This window comes from Leptonychotes weddellii, chromosome 4, assembly GCF_054177405.1.
Source record: "Leptonychotes weddellii isolate Sample4059 chromosome 4, ASM5417740v2, whole genome shotgun sequence".
Taxonomy (NCBI): domain Eukaryota; kingdom Metazoa; phylum Chordata; class Mammalia; order Carnivora; family Phocidae; genus Leptonychotes; species Leptonychotes weddellii.
In genome coordinates, this window is record NC_138372.1 from 66086562 (window position 1) to 66107592 (window position 21031).

The window sequence follows — 21031 nt, forward strand, 5'->3', positions numbered from 1 at the left end:
ACAGATGTTGGCGAGAATGTGGAGAAAGGGGAACCCTCTTACACTGTTGGTGGGAATGCAAGCTGGTGCAGCCACTGTGGAAAACAGTATGGAGGTTCCTCAAAAAGTTGAAAATAGAGCTACCATACGACCCCACAATGGCACTACTGGGTATTAACTGCAAAGATGGAAATGTAGTGATCCAAAGGGGTACGTGCACCCCGATGTTTATAGCAGCAATGTCCACAATAGCCAAACTATGGAAAGAGCCAAGATGTCCATGTCCATCGACAGATGAATGGATAGGGAAGATAGAATATTATGCAGCCATGAAAAGGAATGAAATCTTCCCATTTGCGATGACATGGATGGAACTGGAGGGTATTAATGCTGAGCGAAATAAGTCAAACAGAGAAAGACATGTATCATATGACCTCACTGATATGAGGGATTCTTAATCTCAGGAAACAAACTGAGGGTTGCTGGAGTGGTGGCGGGGGAGGGATGGGGTGGCTGGGTGATAGACATTGGGGAGGGTATGTGCTATGGTGAGCACTGTGAATTGTGTAAGACTGTTGAATCACAAACCTGTACCTCTGAAACAAATAATACATTATATGTTAAAAAAAAAAAAAAAGAAGATAGTAGGAAGGGAAAAATGAAGGGGGGGAATCGGAGGGGGAGACGAACCATGAGAGACTACAGACTCTGAGAAACAAACTGAGGGTTCCAGAGGGGAGAGGGTGGGGGGATGGGTTTGCCTGCTGGTGGATATTAAAGAGGGCACATACTGAATGGAGCACTGGGTATTATATGCAAACAATGAATCATGGAACACTACATCAAAAACTAATGATGTAATGTATGGTGATTAACATAATAAAATAAAAAAATATATACCTCTCAAAGTTCTTGTGAACATTAAAGATACTATAGGTATAAAATACCTATCACTATGGCTGATATATAGTAGTTAACCAGTAATCTATAGGGTAATAAATTTTTTAAAAGGTATATGGGCACATCAAGCACTCAATGTAGGTTATAATGTAATTACTAGGGTAATATATACTAAGGCAAATATATTCACTAGACCAAAACTTCTAAAACCTAGTAATGCTTGGCCAATTAATCTTGGAAGCCCTGCATCTAAATTTTCTTTTTTAATTCCTTCACTCACTCATTCATTCACTCATTTGATAAACATTAGTCAGCATCAAGCCCTCCTGCAGCTTACAGTCCAGATAAAAAACACACGTTAACAAATAAGCACATAATTATACATTTTAGTTAGTGATATGAAGGAAAAGAACAAGCAAGCAACAGAGAGCTTAAAATAGTTAGTGCACCAAATTTATTTGTGGTATCAGAGAAGACTTCTCTGAGGATGTGCTAAGTTAGACTGAAAAGATGAAAAAGAGAAAAGAGAAGAAAGTTAATCCAGAAAATTGGAAGAAAATGAATGAGGGCATGAGTAAAACAAAGCAAACCAAACAAAAAGCACAGTCTTATTGAGGAATTAAAAGAAAACTCAACTCAGTGAGAGTTGGGAAAGTGGGACAAAATGAGGCTGCAGAGATAAGAAGGAGCCAGATCACATACAACTGCACAGGTTATAATAAAAAGTCTTTCATTTATTCTAAATGCTTTATTCTTCTGTCACTGAAGAATTTAAGCAGCTAAATGATGTGATGTGATTTGTGTTTTTAAAAAGATCACTAGAGAATTTAGGCAGAACATTTTTTAAACTACCCTCCCTCCCTCAAAACCCACTGAAAACAACAAAAAAAAGGCAAAAGAAAAAACACCATCTCCAACGAAACAAGGAAAAGACCACAACCACAAACCACAAAATATGACGATTATCTTCCAAATACTGAGAATTTTGTGGTAAGGAAAGATGTTGAGAGATGACCAAGAACAAAAAACCTCCTCAGACCTCAAATCTTGGACAGGCTGCAGATATCTAAATGCATATCAATCCTAAAAGTTCATTCCAAAAATCCTTTGATTAACAATGATGAGGTTTAAAGGGAATGAGAAAGCCACAATAGATATGATTAATGACCCAGTGAAGACCCAGCTCCAAACAGCCAAGAGTAAAGAAGGTAGATTTGAAGAGGAAGAACCCATCATTTTTATGATCTGCAACTAAACCTCCTAACCCCAGGAGATTTCTGGTGGTGAGAAGGGATAAAAAACAGGAGCATAAATCATCATATTCGTTCTTAGAGGGCCTGTGAAATAAAGGGCTTCATAACAAATTGTACATGAAAATAAGAGGAGATATGTCTCTGGGTAGAGGACAAAATAAATACGATCAGATGGTGTTTAAAGGCAGCCACCTAAATTTGACACTGTGTACCACTCCACCTTACTTCCCTTTGCCTTTCCTGTACTATTCTAAAACAAATAGCAGCCCAGTTAGAGTTCTCTTTATTTTAAAAATGGCTAATAACCAGAAAGAAACCAGCAGGCGACCTATACATACATATCGAGGAGAGGGGGAAGTCTGAGGACAGAAACATAAATTAAAAGTAGATGAAAATTATTTATCAGAGGAGGAATTACTCCACACAACAGAGAAAAAGTTCAGTCATATAGATGCAAAGAATTTCAAGACGTCATTTTTCTATAAAAAGAGAGCTCAAAAAAGAGTTATAAGAAATAAAAACAACAATGAAGTTAATGAAATGTGAACCAGAAGAGTTTAAGAAAGACATGAAAAGAGCAAAAAAGAAACCATTATGGATGAAAGCCACGCCAGATACAATAAAATCTGATTAAATACAATTGAAAAATCAATAAAGGTATGTGAGTGCAGAATAACTGAATTCACACAAAATTAAATAGCAAAAAGCAATCACATAGACATGCTTGTAGAGAAGATAATAGTATCTATCATCACAAAGGACATCCAACATATATGTATGTTGGGGTGTCCGAAGAAGATGGAAAAATGGAAAAGAAAAATATTTGAGGAAATAAGGGAAGATGTTTCTATAATGAAATAAAAATAATCTTCATATTAAAGGAGTACCAGAAAAAACCCGACACAGACCTAAATAGGTTTAATGAACTTCAGAGATGATGAAAGAACTGCACAGGTGTATGGTGGAAAAAATCATCACCTACAGGTAGGAAAAATCAGGCTGGCCTCAGAGACTTCACATAGTAACATCTACTTCAAGAAATGGGGCAACAATCCCCACAAAGTTCATCATTTCATCACCATTCACATTTTCATTAGCTTTTAAAAAATCTACCTTTAGTCTTCTACCTTACGCTTAAGTTGGACCCATGAAGTTCAGTAGTGACTTTCCTATCAGAAGAGCCAACGCATTTCCTGCACTGTTTTTCAGTACGCATCCTTCTTGACTTCTACGTAGCTTTTGGCGCTGCTGATCAATTTCTTCTCAAACCTCTCTTCTACGTTATACTCTTCTCTCCCGTCTGACTGTTCATTCACATTTCTGCTTTTTTTCTGCCATAATCCCAAAGCAAATATTCCCCATGATTTGGCTCTTGACCCTATGCCAAACTCCTTTCCCTGAAAATTATCCAACCCTATAGCTTCAACTATAATATTGATAGGAAGACTCCCAAATCTATATCCTTATCTTGATCTCTCTTTTCCACTTCATTTTCTTAATTTTTCCAACAGCTGACTGAATTTTCAACAGTATCTTCAATGTTCTAACTTAGTTTCCTCTCCTAAAATTGACTTCCTCTCTTAATTACTGATTTTAGTAATGGTATTACCATTCTCTCAATCCACAGACTTAAAAACTTTAGACATCTTTGATTCTCTTCCTTTCTGTTTGGTCCCTAGGTCCAGTTAATTTCTTAGTTCTACCAAATCTTTCTTCAAAATATTTCTTAAATCCTACCTTTCCTTTTCATTTTCACTGCTGTCATCCTAGATAATGTCCTAGTCTTGTAACATCAAGATGATAGCAGCAACTTCTTGTTTGTGCTGGGCACTACTAACAGAATGACTTCCCTATTAGTATCTCTGCTCAGAAACCTACAAAATTCCCCATGAGAACAAGATAAAGTTAGAACTATCAGTTTGACAATTATAACTCTCCATAACCTGACAACATCTAACTTGGATCTTATATTTGTCCAACATTATTCAGTCTAACATCATGAAAGAGCTGGAGCTTTAGAGGCAGAAAATCTGAATCCAAACCCTGGCTCCGTCATTTATTAGCATTGTGGTTATGAGCAAGGAAATTAACTTTTCTGGGCTTCAGTTTCTTCACCTGAAAAATGAGGATAATAATACCAGCCTCACCAAATTTTTTAAGATAAGATAATGAATGTAAAGGGTATGGTAGAGCGTCCGCCACAAAGTAAAAACTCAGTAAATGATAGCTGTCATGCCACTTTTCCTATATAAAAGACCAGTTCCTTTCCCCTATCAAAATCTATCCATTCTTTGAGGCCTAAGTTATTACTAACTTTGTCCACAAAAACCCATTTTGAACAGCTCAGCCTTAAGTGATCTTTCATAGGGATCTCCTCAGAAAATATTTCTCTTATAAACATTTGTACCTCATACCCTTAGTTTGTAAGCTCCTTCTGAAGAGTGACTATGATATATATACTTTGTGTTCTTGTTTTGCCCATAGCAGAAACTAAGTAAATATCTGTTAAATATTATTGCTTCATCTACCAATTTTGAAATGACTATTTTGGGATTTATAGAAGAGCTTAATGCTCATCTCATCATACTGACTTTTTCTGAAGAAAGTAAATGGCTTCTGTAACTCTTTATTTAATATGACCTGCCCAGTAGCTCAGTTTTATTACTAAGATGTTAATAATTAATTGCTATAGCTGACAAGAGTTTATTTCTCTATAGTAATACATTTTTCAGATTTTATTTTAAAACCTTTAAACATTAACTCTAATAAGAATTGTTCAATACCTATCAAATCACTTCAAACAAGAACCACAAAGGAAGCGTAAGCTAAGCAGGTGATGTCATCTTCTCCCATTCAATTGCCTCTGGAACCAAACCAATGACTCAAATTTTATTTTCATCAAAGAAAGAAATACTTTAAGATATATTTTAGTCTGCTTGCAATTAGAAAATTATTTTCTAAACACATACAGGTTGATTACTTAAGATATAAAACATAAAAGGCAAAAACATGTTTCTAATGTGATTTTAAATAGATTTAAATAAGTTTTAAATGACTAAGAAATTTTTCAAATGTTCATCTGTAATTGCCCCTACACAACAAAAGAATTTCAGAGCTGAAAACATCTGTCTATTATCTCATAGTTTTGTTTATATATTATTAAATAAGTGATTTGGCTGGGTTTTTTCCCATTGAATAGACAGATGGGCTGTTAGCTATTTTTTTGTATTAGGTAGCTGGAGATTTTATTAATTCATAAATGTAAATGAACTATGTCATTAAAGATTTAATGAAATATGTTATTCTTAATAGATACTAAACTATTTCATTTAGAATGATAATACAAGGGTTTTCTTTTTTCCAGTCAATGATTGACTACAAAATTATCTCTATCTAAAATAAATTTTTATACTCTCTTTTAATCCACTTGATATTATTTAAAGTGGATAAATCCACTTTAAATACAAAGATGTGTTTAATGATTATCAATTAATTTAATTGATGTATTTAATGTATTTTTCTTTAGTGTACTACAACTTTCATATTCTTCTCTTAACATGATTATGTATTAAGTCTATGGTTTTTCTATAAAGAATGCTGATATATATTTAGCAGTTGAATTCCTGGTTGAATTTCAACTGGACAAGAAAAACATAGCTTACTCATCACTTTACCAGAATTAAGTAACCTTTCAGTCTGCCAATAAAAACAGCAACAAAAATACAACATTTGAGCCAGAGTTGCATTCTGGTTGGATGTATTATAATAACGACAAATTCACTCACTATAGCCAGGATATATTTCTGAAACAGATCCAATCTGTTCTGTATTGTTCAGTCTAGAGATTTCTTTTTGATAAGTTAATACATTAAGACAGATTTAAAAAAAAAAAAAAACAACTTACGGGAGGTCCAGTGTCCCCTTTTGGCCCTCTTAGAGTCTCCATTTCGAGCATTGTATTAAGATCCTCATAATAATAATAATAATCATAAAGTTCAGTCTCATAGGTACTTTCGATGGGGTAGGTAGCGTCAGGATCAAATTCACCTTCTGTCCTCAGGTCAAGGTGATTGTCCACAGCCGGCTCATCTGTCACTCTGTATAAGGTTGTGTTTAAAATCTGGTGTAGTTCCATGAGTTCATTAGTGTGTAGATTTGCTGTGATAGCCTTCTTGAGATTAGTAATTGTTTCTTGTTTCATATGTGGAAGAACAGATGATATCTTCTTAAATGGTGACAAACCAGTTACTCTATCATTATGCTGTGTGATATTGTCAGACACATTTGGGAGAGAACTAAATTTCTCCTTGCTATTTGTTCTCGCCTTATTGAGATGATGGGTCACTGACAGGCTTAAATTTGTCTGAGTATGTTCCTCAGTGATCATTTCTTTGGCCTGAATTCCATGGTTTACAAGATCCACAGCAGAGACATTGCTTGAATGAAGAGAGGTTGACTGAGATTTTGATATCTGGTGTCCTTGTTGTTTACGGACTGTGGCAGAATCATTATTTACGATATTTGGGATGCTTTTGCCTTTGGTAAATGTGTCCTCTGACAGCAATTTTTCGCCAAATTGTTTGGGCAAAGGAGAGTTTTCCAGTATCTCAGCTGGTACGATGGTTGTATGAAGAAGGCTTATCTCAGGGCGACAACGCTGCTTCACATATTTGCAATAATCTGCAGATGCTTCTGCAGAAGGAATAATATCCAACTGACATACTATTCCTTCAAAATGTACAGAATTATTATTCATACTTCCTAAGGTAAACACACTGTTAGAATCAAAAGTCTGAACTTCCAAAAGAGTCTCTCTGCTAAAATATTTCTTTCCACACTCAACAAACATTGAGACAACTTGGTTTCTAATAGTAATAGCAAATGAGTGCCATCGCTCATTGTGAAAACTGTAGTTGAAAAATACAGACTGCTTTCCTCCAAGGTATACTACTAATTTTTTAGGTAATAATTGCACTCCTAATTGCAGTCTATTTTTATTTCTAATGCTGAAGAGAAATGCATTGTTTACTCTATGTGACTGCAACCCAATTAATATTGTAAATGGCTGTTCTAAGTTGACTGGTAAAATTTTCAAGAGAGGTGACTCAATGTAAGCATCATTTGTTAAAATGACACCTGATTCTGTTAAATGGAACCCCTGAGGTAATGGTGTAGGTGATGACGGTACAGCAGTCACTGATGATGAATGTCTTACATCTTTGCCTCCAAGGCCTAGCTGATGAAGAATATCTATGCCTGGGAATTAAAAAGAGAGAGAGAGAAAGAGAAAGAATCTTACTCTTATGCATTCATGTGTTCATATAAATGTTTGAATATGAGAACATATTCCTTGTCTGTATCAACAGTAATCCCTAAAATAAGCATGCTTTATCAATTTCCAGGTAATGAAAGATAAGGAGAGGAAGAGTAAAATGTTATACTCATAATTTGAAACACACACATACATACAAACATAGCCATGCGAGTGTGCACGCACGCACATGCACACACACGCACACACACTAATATTCCTAAACCCAAAATTCAATAAATGTTCCCTCATTTTTCCTGATCAATTAGGAATCTTATTTGTTACTCCAATGAATATTACTTAATTTAAAACTTAAAATTTTATGACCTCTATGTTAAAGAGGAACAGGGGACACAGTTACCAAAAAAAATTTATAACTTGGAAATCATTTTATAAATTAAGTTCACATAATCTTTAAACTATAGTTTTTCAGGCTATTTTCCCTTGTGGCCTTCTGGGAATTTACAAGTTATATAAAAGTTTTCCCTATGCCTAATACCTTAAGTTTGCTACACATAGAGTATTCAGTCACCTTGATATCTCCTAGACAGGAGAACCTTAATTCCTATTGTTGATGATCACATACTTTTTCTTTCCATTCCAAGTTTCTCTTGCTTCCATTATTTTCTCAGTCCTCCACAGTAATTTTTATCCAAACAATTTTTAGACTCTTTTTCAATAATTATTATATAATATAGGTTTTATGTAATACAAAATTTTATAAAATTATGGCCTTTCCTGGTTTATTTTTATTGTGGTGTTACTAATAGTATACTGTGTCTCTCCTTTATCCAATTATAAACTCTTAGAAGACAGATTCTATGTGTCTGATTCATTATTGGATATCTACTATTCTTGCCTTGCAAATAGTTCTACAATTTCTAGATTAATGAATATGCCCCACCAGGATCTTATCAGATGCCACGTTTATCTCTGAGTCTTATAAAATAAAATACAATTTGTAAAGAATGATGATAATTTCTTAGAGATATAGAACAGTTTCATCAGCCATATGATCTTTATGATTTTGGAGGTTATAAACCTCCCACCTGTATCTTTGTACATATATAATCATTTCCAATAAGAAATGTCAAAGAATATTAATTCATTAACTGTGATAACAGAAAAAAATAAACATTTTTGAAGATTAGCCAAAAAAACTGTGAATCATCTTAGTTTTTCTTTTATAAAAAATTAGTAGATATTTGATGTTCATGTTTATTACAAATAGCAAACATAATGGCAAATATAACTCATGCATTATCTAGCAATACAATTAAAATGTTTTCTCAGCAGAGAACTATACAAAATACTCCAGTGTTTTAAGGTTATAACAATCATTATATTTATAAAGTAGTTGTAGTTTTATAATAGTTTTAAAAGTTATAAATGTTTGTATCTAAGACACAGTATGACAGCAACTCAATCTTTTCCACCAAAACATTACTAACAGCAGTTTAGAATTATATGTCTCCAGGAGTTTGGAGGAATATTTTAAAGAGGCCCCATAAAAACACAAAAAATATCTTGACTTCTCATATTTTATAATTATAATTTAGGAAACACTTTAATTTTACTCTATAATATGGCTATTTTTTTAATATAAAACATAAATTACAAGTTAAATCAGTTAACTATCCCCATCCCCAATCTTCATGGAAAATTTATACTTCTGAAACATGTCTGCTTAGTCTGACTTTGGGTACTCTTGCCCAATATATCTGCCTCTGTGGGTGTGCATATCTCAATCTGAGAAGTAAACTATGTTAGAAACACTACTCCTATAAAAATCACAATGCTTAAAATATAATCATATATTATGTGAAAGTTATCATTCTAAGATGCTAGATAGGCTATCTTTACACAAAGGAAGTGCCACATTTATGTGGTATGATAACAAGAGCTGCTCCTTGCCCAAAGAAAACTTCTCCTTGCATTTAACAATAACCCCTGCTATCTAGTACCTCAGATTTCCAATGCTATTAAAGGAAATATTCCTGGAAAGAGTATTATTTGAAAACTTCATTACATATATGTATGTGTGTTTAATATTTCATATATATTTTTCCTTTAATTCTATTTTATTTGAGTTTTTATAACAAATAGCTGAGATTAAGGAAAAAATGGCTTTTGAGAATTTGCTATTCAGTAAGTGTCTTGTTATTGAACCATCCTTGCATTCCTGAAATAAAATCTACTTGATGGTTATATATTATTCTTTTGATACCTTGCTGGGTTCTTGAAAAATAATGTATGTAGAACCATCACATCAATATTTATAAGTTAAGACTGGTCTGTGTTTTTTCTCTTATTGTACTATCTTTATCAGACTATAATATTGATTCATTATTTTCTATGGCCTAATTTAAATTGAATTTATTAGGCTATGTTTTAAAAACATAAAGTACAAATTAGATACCATTCTCTCATCACAATGCTAACAAGTTACATTTTAATAACAAAATTAGAAAACAAAAAAACAAACAAAACCCTTTAACTGGAAAATGTAAAGGTTTTCTCCTAAATCATTTGGATCAATGGGAAAATACAAATAAAAATTACATGGTTTTTAGAAAACAACAAAAATGAAAATACTGCAGATCAAAATCTATGGGATACAGCTCTAGAATTATCTTTTAGAAAAAAAGATTTATATTTTTATTGTTACCTTTAAAATTATAAATTTACACAATGTCCCTAGTCCTCTTTATTTAGACATATCTATTATTTCTTTCCTATGAACAGTGTTTCCTTTTTCTCTTTCTTCCTCCTCCCCTTTACCTTACCATCTAATATTAGCCAGTAGAATTAGCGTTCTTAGCATTTACCTTTTTATTATTAAATATCCTGATAGTATTTTTTTATTTGCTTTATCAGCTTTGGATAATATTAATTCCCAGCTTCTACATATGAGCCAGTCAGCAAACTTAATATACCTCCTGTCTTTTTTCCCTCTTCCCCTCCCATTTGTCAGTGATTGTACCATTCCTACATTAATTCATATGGTAACTTATATGCAGTTCTGTTCCCACATTTTCTTCTGATAAATATAGCCAGTCTTTTGCAGTCATTTTCTCAGTTATTTATTTTTAATGAAGTTATCCTCTATTAGTCTCCTCAAGAAGCATTCATGGGAAATTTTCCTGGATGTTTGACTTTTTAGAATTGTTTGTTGTTATCCTTGTATCTTAAATTTCATTGGATATAAAATTCTTTGCTGATACTTTCTTTCCTTAAATATCTTATAGATATGATTCCACTATCTTTAGGTGTGGAATGTTAGGATAGAAAAATCTGAAGTCAGCTAATTTTATTTCTCCCCTAAGTGACTCAATTTTTTTTGTTACCAACATGCCCCAAAGAGAAGTTCTTTATCTTTGAAGTGAAGTGCATGCAGATTTTATTAGGATATGGCTTCATATTGACCCTTCTGGATAAATATTTCCAGGCATACAGTATGCCCATTTGTTGTATAGATCCAAGTTTTGTTGTTGTTGTTTACTTCAGCAAAGTTTTCATGAATTATATCCTTGAATATTTGTTCTATTTTATAGTGTTGGTTTTCTTCTTCAAAAATTCCTATTATAAGTATGTTTAATCTCCATTGCTATCTTCTATGTCTATCATTTCTCTGCAATCTTTTAAAATATGTTCTTTATCTTCAGTTCTGTTATTTTCTCACTTCTGTCTTTACAGTGTTTCCTATAATATCTAATCTCTCTTTGTGCTCCTTCCAATCTCATCTTGATTTATATTATAAAGGTTTTTTCCTACTACATCTTTTCTGAGTTCTACAAGCTCACAATTCATATTCTTTTAACGTCTTGCCATATCTTCCTTCTCTTGAGTTCTTACATTTCTGTTTTATGATCTTCCTTCATAGAGGTGTTTTTTTTTCTTATGTATGCATTCTCATTTTGCTGCTTTCCCCTATATATTCCTTACTGTACCTTTCTATTTATGCTGTGCCAGTTGCTTTTAGTTACTTATTATTTCATAGCCCAACAATTTATAAAAGGATGCTGAGGGAGAAGACAGAGGGCCATGCCTTCCAAATCTCAAAACCCAAATGCTGTTTCAGCATTACCGGCATTCCTTCTCAAATGGCTTTTTGATATAGCCTCACCTTCTTCTCTAAATCAAACCTATCTAGCAGAACTTCTACAGCCAGCCCAGCTGGCAACACCTTACTCTCCTTCCCCTATATCTGCTCTCACTGGTATATGCTTCAGAATGAATCCTTCACCTTACAAAGTAGGTTTGTGCATGTTCTGAGATCTGTCCCCACTGAGCCATCTAGCTATTATCTGTACTTCTTTCTTGTACTTGCTCCTGGGCAGCTTCTGTCCTCCCCAGATCCTGTAGCACTTGTTTTGTACAAGGGCTCAAAGTTAAGTACTTCAGGGTATGCTCCTCATCTTTGAGAAGTGTGTGGTTATGCTGGCACTTATATGCTTTTCTCAGCGTATTTTGAGAGTTTGCAGATTTTATCAGTCCCCTAGTTTTGCTGAAAATGGAGTTTTCAAGGTTATTTATTATTTCATTCATCTTTTCTTTTCATATGATATCCAGAAATGGAAGTGGGAAGATAATATCTCATGGTTTCATGTTTATACTTAAAATCTATACCTATTTCACAGATGAAGAATCTGAGGCCCAGAGAGATTACATAACCTAGTCAAGTCATATAGCTGATAAATAGTAGAAATGGATCCAATCAGTCCAATCAGTATAGCTTCAAAGTCTCTAATCTTTGCCCCACCACACTGCCTCACAGCCACTCTATGCTCCACATCACCTCACATATCCCTTGGCAAGCCTCGTGAATCAATCACAGTTATTTCTTCCCACAGAATCTCACAGTGGGAATACTGTCTAGGTAGCCACCAGAGTTGGTATCTGAGTGGATATCTAAATGTTAATCCAGTTTTAAACTTTCAAATCTTAGTGTGAATATGTTTAGCAAATGCTTTGAGCAGATATTGATAGGAGAACAGAGAACTCGTAAGGAAAAAAGGTATAGATGAGAGGGAGTGGGGAGAACAGGAGAAAGAAAGTCTCCTATCAGAGGACAGACTCTTTATTGTTAATTTAGGTTTGACCCTGGATATCACCAAACTGCAATTTGGAAGTTAAATCTAGATCATTGGTTATGTGGGAAACAAAGGCAGAAGAGAAATTTTTAATTTTCCTTACTACCTACAGCCCATTGACAAGTCCTTGAAATAGGCAGAGTGACATTCCTCTAGAGACTCAACTGCCTCAATGTTAATACTTAGCTAAGGGTAAAAAGCAACGTTAGCCCAACCCCCAGGATCCTGTAAGTCTACTTTAACATATAAAAATTCCTTTAGAAATTTCCTTTATCTCTAACCCCCCCAAGATACCTGTTGGCAATCTTCCCCCAAGCATATGGCCTACTGACATATATATCTGAAAAGTCTCATGACTAAGGTTTTATTAGATGGTAATAAATGATTTTCCCAACAATAGCTAGCTCCCTCAAGGTCCTGGAAACTTTGCTTCTAAAATTCCTTAGAGACTTACACTATCCCTAACCCCCTCCCAACTTGAAAGTATATAATGGGCCACTCCTCATGACCCCATGGCAGCTCTTTCTGCCCACAGGTCCTGTCCCCATGCTTTCATAAAACCACCTTTTTGCACAAAAGACATCTCAAGAATTCTTTTTTGGCTGTTGGCTTCGAACCCCAATATCTTTTCCTATATCAATTGGTACTGATGAATACAGCAAGAAAAAACTTAGTTGTCTATAGCAAGTTACTTGTTTCATGAGTGGCCCTAACCACAAAATCAATCCAATTTGTGTCACTTAGGAAATCAGTTACTATTTAAAGAATACTGATTACCAACTAGGCACTTCATTAAGTGCTTTGCTTTTTTTTTTTCATTAAGAAAGCTTTTTCCTTTAGAAATTTTTTTCTAAATAATTTTTTTATTTGAGTATAGTTGGCACACAATGTTACATTAGTTTCAAGTGTGCAACATAGTTATTCAACAAATCTATATGTTATGCTATGCTCACCATAGCATAAGTGTAGCTCCCATCTGTCCCCATACAATGCTATTATAATACCATTGACTATATTCCCTGTGCTGTACCTTTCATCCCCGTGACTTCATTCCATAACTGGAAGTCTGTATCTCATACTCCCCTTCATCCATTTTGCACATCGCCCAACCCCCCTTCCCTCTGGCAACCATCAACTTGTTCTCTGATTTATAGCTCTAATTCTGCTTTTTGTTTGTTTATTCGTTTGTTTTGTTTTTCAGATTCACATGTGAGTGAAATCATATGGTATTTGTCTTTCTCAGTCTGATTTATTTCTCTTGTTCTTTGCATTTTTTAAAGAATAAAAATAATAGCAGAATTCATTAGTTCTATGTACCAAGCACTGTTCTCACAACTTTATTAAGCCACATAATGCTCACAATAACCCTATGAGGTAGGTACTATGGCTAACTCTATCTGACAGTCATAAAAACTAAGTCACAGAAAATTTGAATAACTTTCCCAAGGTCACCCTAGTAGGAAGTGTAGAGGCAGAATCTGAAAGCAGGAAGACCCCTGACTCAATCTCTCAGCATGGCCACTTTTAGGAATGCAATATGTCACCTAACAGCAGAGCTGATTTTATCTTTCACCTATTTGCTTCTTAAACAGAGAATAAATCATGGTGTCACCAAGACAACGGGCTTTGCTCTTTTTACTGTAAACACCAAGCCTAATGACTTTACCCAAAACATGATTTCAATAACCACATATGCTGACTCACAAACCTCTCTTCTGGACTTGCATATCCAATTGCCTACTGAATTTATGCAGTAGAGATTAGATGTCCTGCCAGCACTTCTAACTCAATATATTTTCCGCCACATTTGTTCCTCTTACTTTAATGCATCTCTTAGTGAAGAACCCCACTACAAAACCACCAGCCAGAGTGATATTTTTATAATGTCAATTATATCATGCCAATCTCCTGAACAAAATCCTCCCATGGCTTCCTGTTACAGTAAAAATACAATCCAACTCTTTACATGGTGTAGGAAACCTATGTGGTCAGCTCCCTTCTTTCCTCTCTTATCTCATCTCTTTTCATTTCATCCCACCTTACTTTGCACCAGCCACACCAGTCTTTTCTTATTCCTTCAAACCACTAAACTCATTTTGAATTCATGGCATTTGCACTTACTGTTCTTTCTGCTTAGAATGCTCTAAACCTTTCATTCATTCAGATCTAGGCTCAAATGTGACCTCTTCAGAGAGGCCTGCCCTGACAACAATGCCTAAAATATAAAATTGTCTTCCTCCTTGCCCCAGTGACTCTCCAACATCTTACTATGCTTTTTTTTTTCCTCACAGGACAGAAAATTTAGGGGGTGATATATATAAATATATCATATATCATATATATCACATTTTATATATGTGTGTGTGTGTGTGTGTGTGTGTGTATACACACAGACTTGCCTATTGCTTTTCTCCCCATTTGAAATGTAAATCTATGACGGTACTTCATCTTGTTTTACTGTTATATTCCAACATATAGAATAATGACTAAAACAAAGTAGGTCCAAAATATTGCTTGAATGAATGAATGAATCAATACAGCCATCTAACCCAAAAACCTGGTAATCACCTTTAATACTTCCTTTCCACCCATTCTCCATAGCTATTCAGTCACCAAGTCCAACACAAACTTTAGTTAAGCTCTCTTTATCCTTAGATTATTATCTTAGTCTCCTAATAGATTTCTCTGCCTCTTTTAAGACACTCTTATCCAATCTGTCATCCACACTGCTGCCAGAGAAACCTTTCTCTCTTTGTACAGAACAAAATGAACATTTAGTTCATGACACTGCTTCCTATAACACATCAGTGGTTCTCAAAGCTTTTAGTGTAAAACTGAAACTTCTTTTTTTTAAAGATTCTATTTATTTATTTGAGAGAGAGAATGAGATAGAGAGAGCATGGGGGGTGTCAGAGGGAGAAGCAGACTCCCTGCTGAGCAGGGAGCCCGATGCGGAACTTGATCCCAGGACTCCAGAATCATGACCTGAGCCAAAGGCAGTCCCCCAACTAACTGAACCACCCAGGCGCCCAAACTGAAACTTCTTATTTTAGCCCTCAGGCCCTTAGTGATCTAACCCCTGCCTGCATTTCCAGTCTCATATCTCATGCCTTCCTAATGAGCTTTCCCCTTTTTAATTTATGCTAAACATCAAAGGTGATCAAACCCAAAAGACCAGAACAGGAAGATTTAGAATGTAGGGAAAAAAGGATCACTCTCCGCAAGAGAATACACTAGAAATAAAAAAGAACCATTAAACAAGGAATGAAGTATCCATGCTCTTTCAGCCTTATGGATGTCCTGTTTAAAAAAAATATTTTTATCATTTTTCATGCCCTCACTCTTTCATTGAAAGATTATGACTTCATTTTAAAATAATTTTTGTGTTAAGATATTCCATGGAACTGTGTATGTCTGTGACACCGTTGATGAGGTTGAGCAGATTAGCATATTTAAGATTATCCTTATAATTGTGAGTGGTATGGTGGCCTTATTGCAAACTGTCAGATTATGCAAGTGAATCATTGGGACACCCCGTCTTGATTTCATTTTCCCCAGCCCTTCCTTTCCACCCTTTCCACTATGGCACCCAAAGTCCACTACTTGTGTAGTAAAAAATTTAACCTTGCCCAAAGAGCAGTCAGATGTTTGTCCTCAGCTCCTAGGAGGCACTCTCTAAGCCCTTGAATATCTTGCTTGATAAAAATATCTTTGTTTATCTGAGGGTTGTGGACCACACCAGACAGTCCAACAATGTGATTTATGGTAAGGGCTTTGGTCATGTGGTATCTGTTCAACCTCAAGAGGGACTGGAAACTGAGGTCAGTTACATGGGCAGTCCACTGTCTATGTGACAGAGCCCCAGTAAAGACTCTGGACATGAGGGCCCAGGTGAGTTTCACCAGTTGGCAATATTCTGTGCATACTGTCACATATTGTGTGAGAGCTGGCACTGACTCCTGGGAGAAGACCACTGGAAGCTCCATAGGTGGGACTTTCCTAGACCCTAACCCATGTGTCTCTTCTGTGGGCTGACTTCAATCCATATTCTTTTGCTGTAATAAACTGTAACTGTGAGTATAACAAATTTCACTGGGTTCTATAAATCCTTCTAAAGCATTACTGAGACTGAAGGTTGTCTTGGGGACCCTCAAACTTGCAGTTGGTGTCAGAAGTAAGCTTGGTCTTGCTGACTGCCCCCTAGTTTACACTAGCCCTTACACATTTCCTTCAGTGGTATCTGCTCACTCCATGGCATTCTCCACTCTCAAGTTTTTTTCTTTTCTTTTTCTTAAATTTCTTGCTATATCAAAATGTATCTGTGTTTAAAAAAAAAACTTGTATAGTAAGAACCACTGATACTATTATCACTAGTTAGAAGAAAAGAAAGGGGGAGAGAGGGAAGAAGAGAGGAAAATGGGAAGAGAGATAGAAAGTGGGGAGAGGAAGGAAGAATAGGAAAGGGGAGAGAAAAAGGAAAAACTGAGTCTCAGCCAATGATAAAATTATAACTCATTTCCTAGTATTTGACTTTAAATCCAGTGGCTATATAATTAACTCTATGGTGCCTAAAGAAATAGATATGGGAGAGCCAATTGTTATACTTGTTTTACAAGTTTTATAAGCACTTCTTTTTATAAGAGAGCCAAGGAAACATTGTAGCTGTCAATATTCAACAATATTCTATCATAAATTGGAGGAACAATAGTAATATTATGTTTGCCCCTCAAAAATGTAAGGATTCTTATATTTCTTAGTATGTGGTAGCATGAAAGATTTAAAAGTTGTCAACTTTTAGATAAAAGGTAAAGAGTAATATCACTTAACAGAGTACAGTGTTAACTCATTAAATAACTAAATTAATATAATATAGCACTTAATAAATTCTCAGTTTAAAATTTTTATATATCTGGGTCAGCAAAATCTCCAAGCTATATTCTCTTTAGTTTGCAGAAATGAAAGAATTGAATGATTGTTTAAAATAAAATCACAAAGGGGCGCCTGGGTGGCTCAGTCAGTTAAGCATCTGCCTTCAGCTCAGGTCATGATCCTGGAGTCCCAGGACAGAGCCCTGCATCAGGCTCCCCACTCAGCGGGGAGTCTGCTTCTTCCTCTGACCCTCCCCCCTCTCATGCTTTCTCTCTCTAACTCACTCTCTCTCAAATAAATAAAATCTTTTTTTTTTAAAGATTTTATTTATTTGACAGAGAGAGATACAGCGAGAGAGGGAACACAAGCAGGGGGAGTGGGAGAGGGAGAAGCAGGCCTCCCGCGGAGCAGGGAGCCCGATGCGGGGCTCGATCCCAGGACCCTGGGACCATGACCTGAGCCGAAGGTAGGCGCTTAACAACTGAGCCACCAAGGCGCCCCTAAAATCTTTTTTAAAAAATAAATAAAATCACAAAGTTGTAAATAAGAAAAATAACATAAGCCTTAATATATTTTCTTTGCCCATTTACCCAAATTGATTAAATTAACCAGATAATTGTCCAATAACCACTTTCTATTGTTCTATATAGTCTCAGCCAAATAGTTAGTGCTAGAATCAAGACTCAAATACAAGCTGCCTAGCTTCCAGCTCACTGAATTAAGGAACTAAAGGAAGTTGCTTAAATTCAACTATTTTAGTTTATTTCAGTTTTTCAATATTATGAGCATATGGGAAAAAAGAGGGATCTTGAGTATTCTTTTTTCCTAAAAAAAAAAAAAAAATTATTGTGTCTTCATCATATAACAGGCATGCACTAAACACTTGACATGTATTCTCTCATTTTACCCATACAACAACGCTATGTAGTAAGAACTATTGTTATCTTTACTTTGGAGTTGCTGAAAATGAAGCTCAGAGTATTTAAGGGACTTGCTCCTGATCACATAGCTAGCACGTACTGGAACCTGGCTTCTAGCTCTAGAACACCTGGGCTTTATTGAGCACCACTGTCACACTGGGTATGTGTGACTTGAAAGTACTCCTACTGTAAATAACACATCTATTATGGATAAAGAGATAAAAGCAAACTTATTCATAAAATGGGAAATGAAGCTTTATCCAATGTGTAAAGATTTTGGTTAAGTGTCCATAAGGGGTTTCGGCAGAAAATCCTTAGAGTAACTGCAGCTAGAATGAGCTGATTCTCTGTTAATAATAAACACATTTTGGATTCATTTCCACAGGAAATACTCTTTTTGGAAATAGTATTCTACACACAGAGATTTCTATACATGTGGTTTTCATACTTAGGGATCATGAGCCTGAGAATGCTGTGCATGTTGAGGATTAGCTACATGTCGTGCATGTTGTACGTTATCCTGTAGAGGTACTGCAGCTAGGTCCATCTCTGGCAGCCAGCCCACCAACACAGACTGAGTAATAAGGAAAGCAGACCTTGTCAGATAAGAAAAGGGATCTGTCTCTGCCAAATACTCAGAAAACTCAGCCTTAAATAAATTTTTCCTTGAAACAGAATCATGTATTCAATAGGTTATACCTAAAACTTGATTATAAAACAAATGCAAAATTTAAAGATTTTTATTTATTTATTTATTTATTTGAGAGAGAGAGAGAAAGTGCTCATGCACATGAGCAGGGGAAGGGGCAAAGGGAGAGAGAGAAGTAGACTCCCCACTGAGCAGGGAGCTCCACATGGGACTTGATCCCAGGACCCTGGGACAATGACCTGAACCAAAGGCAGATGCTTATCTGACTGAGCCACCCAGGGGCCCCGTAAAATTAAATTTATTAACAAAGTATTTTAAATTATTTTCTTGGCTGTGTTAAACCTTCAAGGAATAACTGAAAACAGGGCAAATAACAGATGATTATATCTGTTTGGTCTTAAATCTCACTAAAATGAGAATAAGGAAATGTGCTTTAAACCTACCTGGGCAAAAGGAATGGCTGGAAGAGACAACAGCAGATAAGAGATATCAATAAATTCTTGAAAGATGAAAAGCACAGGAAGGAATTAGCAAAACTGAAGAAAAAAAACCCTGAAGACTAAAGGCTTGTAGCGTAGCGTTGTAAGTGCTAATGCAGGTGGGCCAACTCACATCCCAAAACTCTGAAAAGGCTCAAGAACTGAAGATGCCAAGTCAGTGAATTTGGAGGGAGGCATGGGGCTTCAAGTGGGGGTGGGGGTAGGGGGTGGTAAAAGTCTGTATAAGAAACTTTGAAACCACAAAAGAATATTAAAGCTTACTTGTGTAGAAAATTGAATCACTCATAGCAGTAGATGGAAGAGAAGCACCATATGAGAACAAGGGGATTAAATTAAACTCTCTGTACTGAAAGATGAGACAGCCCCTCTTGCCCCACCAGTTATATAACTTCAATAACAGAGGCAACCAGGATTATAATCCACAGGTAAGATACTGAAGAATTCTTCTCTAAAGAAACTGTACAACCTTAGACACTTGTGGGTCCAACAAGAAAATGGTCAGCTAAGTTCCTAGTGCAAGGCCCTCTATGCAAAATATACCAGTTAGCAAGCCAACCCATGAAAACAGTTTCCAAACATATTTTTAGTGCCTTACTTTTAAATGACAAAACAGGTGTACAGACATAAAGACTTTTTCCAATATAAAAGACAGACCAAAACAAACAAAAATTTGTAGGAAAGAAAGGCAATATGGGGAGCACAAGAAAAGTTCAAAAAAGTTCTTTTTTTTTTTAAGATTTTATTTATTTGAGAGACAGAGTGGGCAAGAGAGAGAGGGAGAGAGAGAGAGAGAGAATGCACACGAGCCAGGGGAGGGGCAGAGAAGCAGACTACCCACTAAGCAAGGAGCCCGATGTGGGACTTGATCACAGGACCCTAGGATCACTTAACCAACTGAGCCACCCAGGTGCCCCCAAAAAGTTAATCTACCTTTACATACATAAGAATAGATATTGCATCAAAGAAACAAGAACAAGATGCTATCTTTCTTTTTTTAAAGAACAATCTGAGTAAGAATGCTCTTAAAAATATAAATATAGCAGAAGTAAAAAAAATTAAATTTGGAATAGTGACCATTGAAAATCTAATTATAAAATATAATAAAAAACAAAGATGGGAAATAAGAGCTAAAATAAGAATATAAGGATCCCATATCCTTTTTTTTAATGTAACTAGAACTTAAAATACCTCATTTTAATTTTTTTATTAGCATATAATGTATTACTTGTTTCAGGGGCACAGGTCTGTGATTCATCAGTCTTACACAATTCACAACACTCATGATAGCACATAGCCTCCCCAGTGTCCATCACCCAGCCACCCCATTCCTCCGACCCCCCTCCACTCCAGTAAACCTCAGTTTGTTTCCGGAGATTAAGAGTCTCTTATGGTTCGTCTCCCTCTCTGGTTTCAAGCTGTTTCATTTTTCCCTCCCTTCCCCTATGATCCTGTCTTGTTTCTCAAATTCCTCATATCAGTGAGATCATATGATAATTGGCTTTCTCTGATTGACTTATTTCGCTTAGCATAATACCCTCTAGTTCCATCCACGTCATT

The 21031-nt window shown here is 35.5% G+C and overlaps 1 protein-coding gene across 1 annotated transcript in view; it reads right to left on the bottom strand.

Moving 5' to 3' along the window:
• COL24A1 (collagen type XXIV alpha 1 chain) overlaps window positions 1-21031 on the bottom strand; it is a 358042-nt gene that overhangs the window by 317663 nt on the left and 19348 nt on the right. Inside the window, exon 3 of the mRNA XM_081817091.1 lies at window positions 6037-7388. Coding sequence (XP_081673217.1) covers window positions 6037-7388 — 1352 coding nt within the window. The remainder of the gene's footprint in view (window positions 1-6036; window positions 7389-21031) is intronic.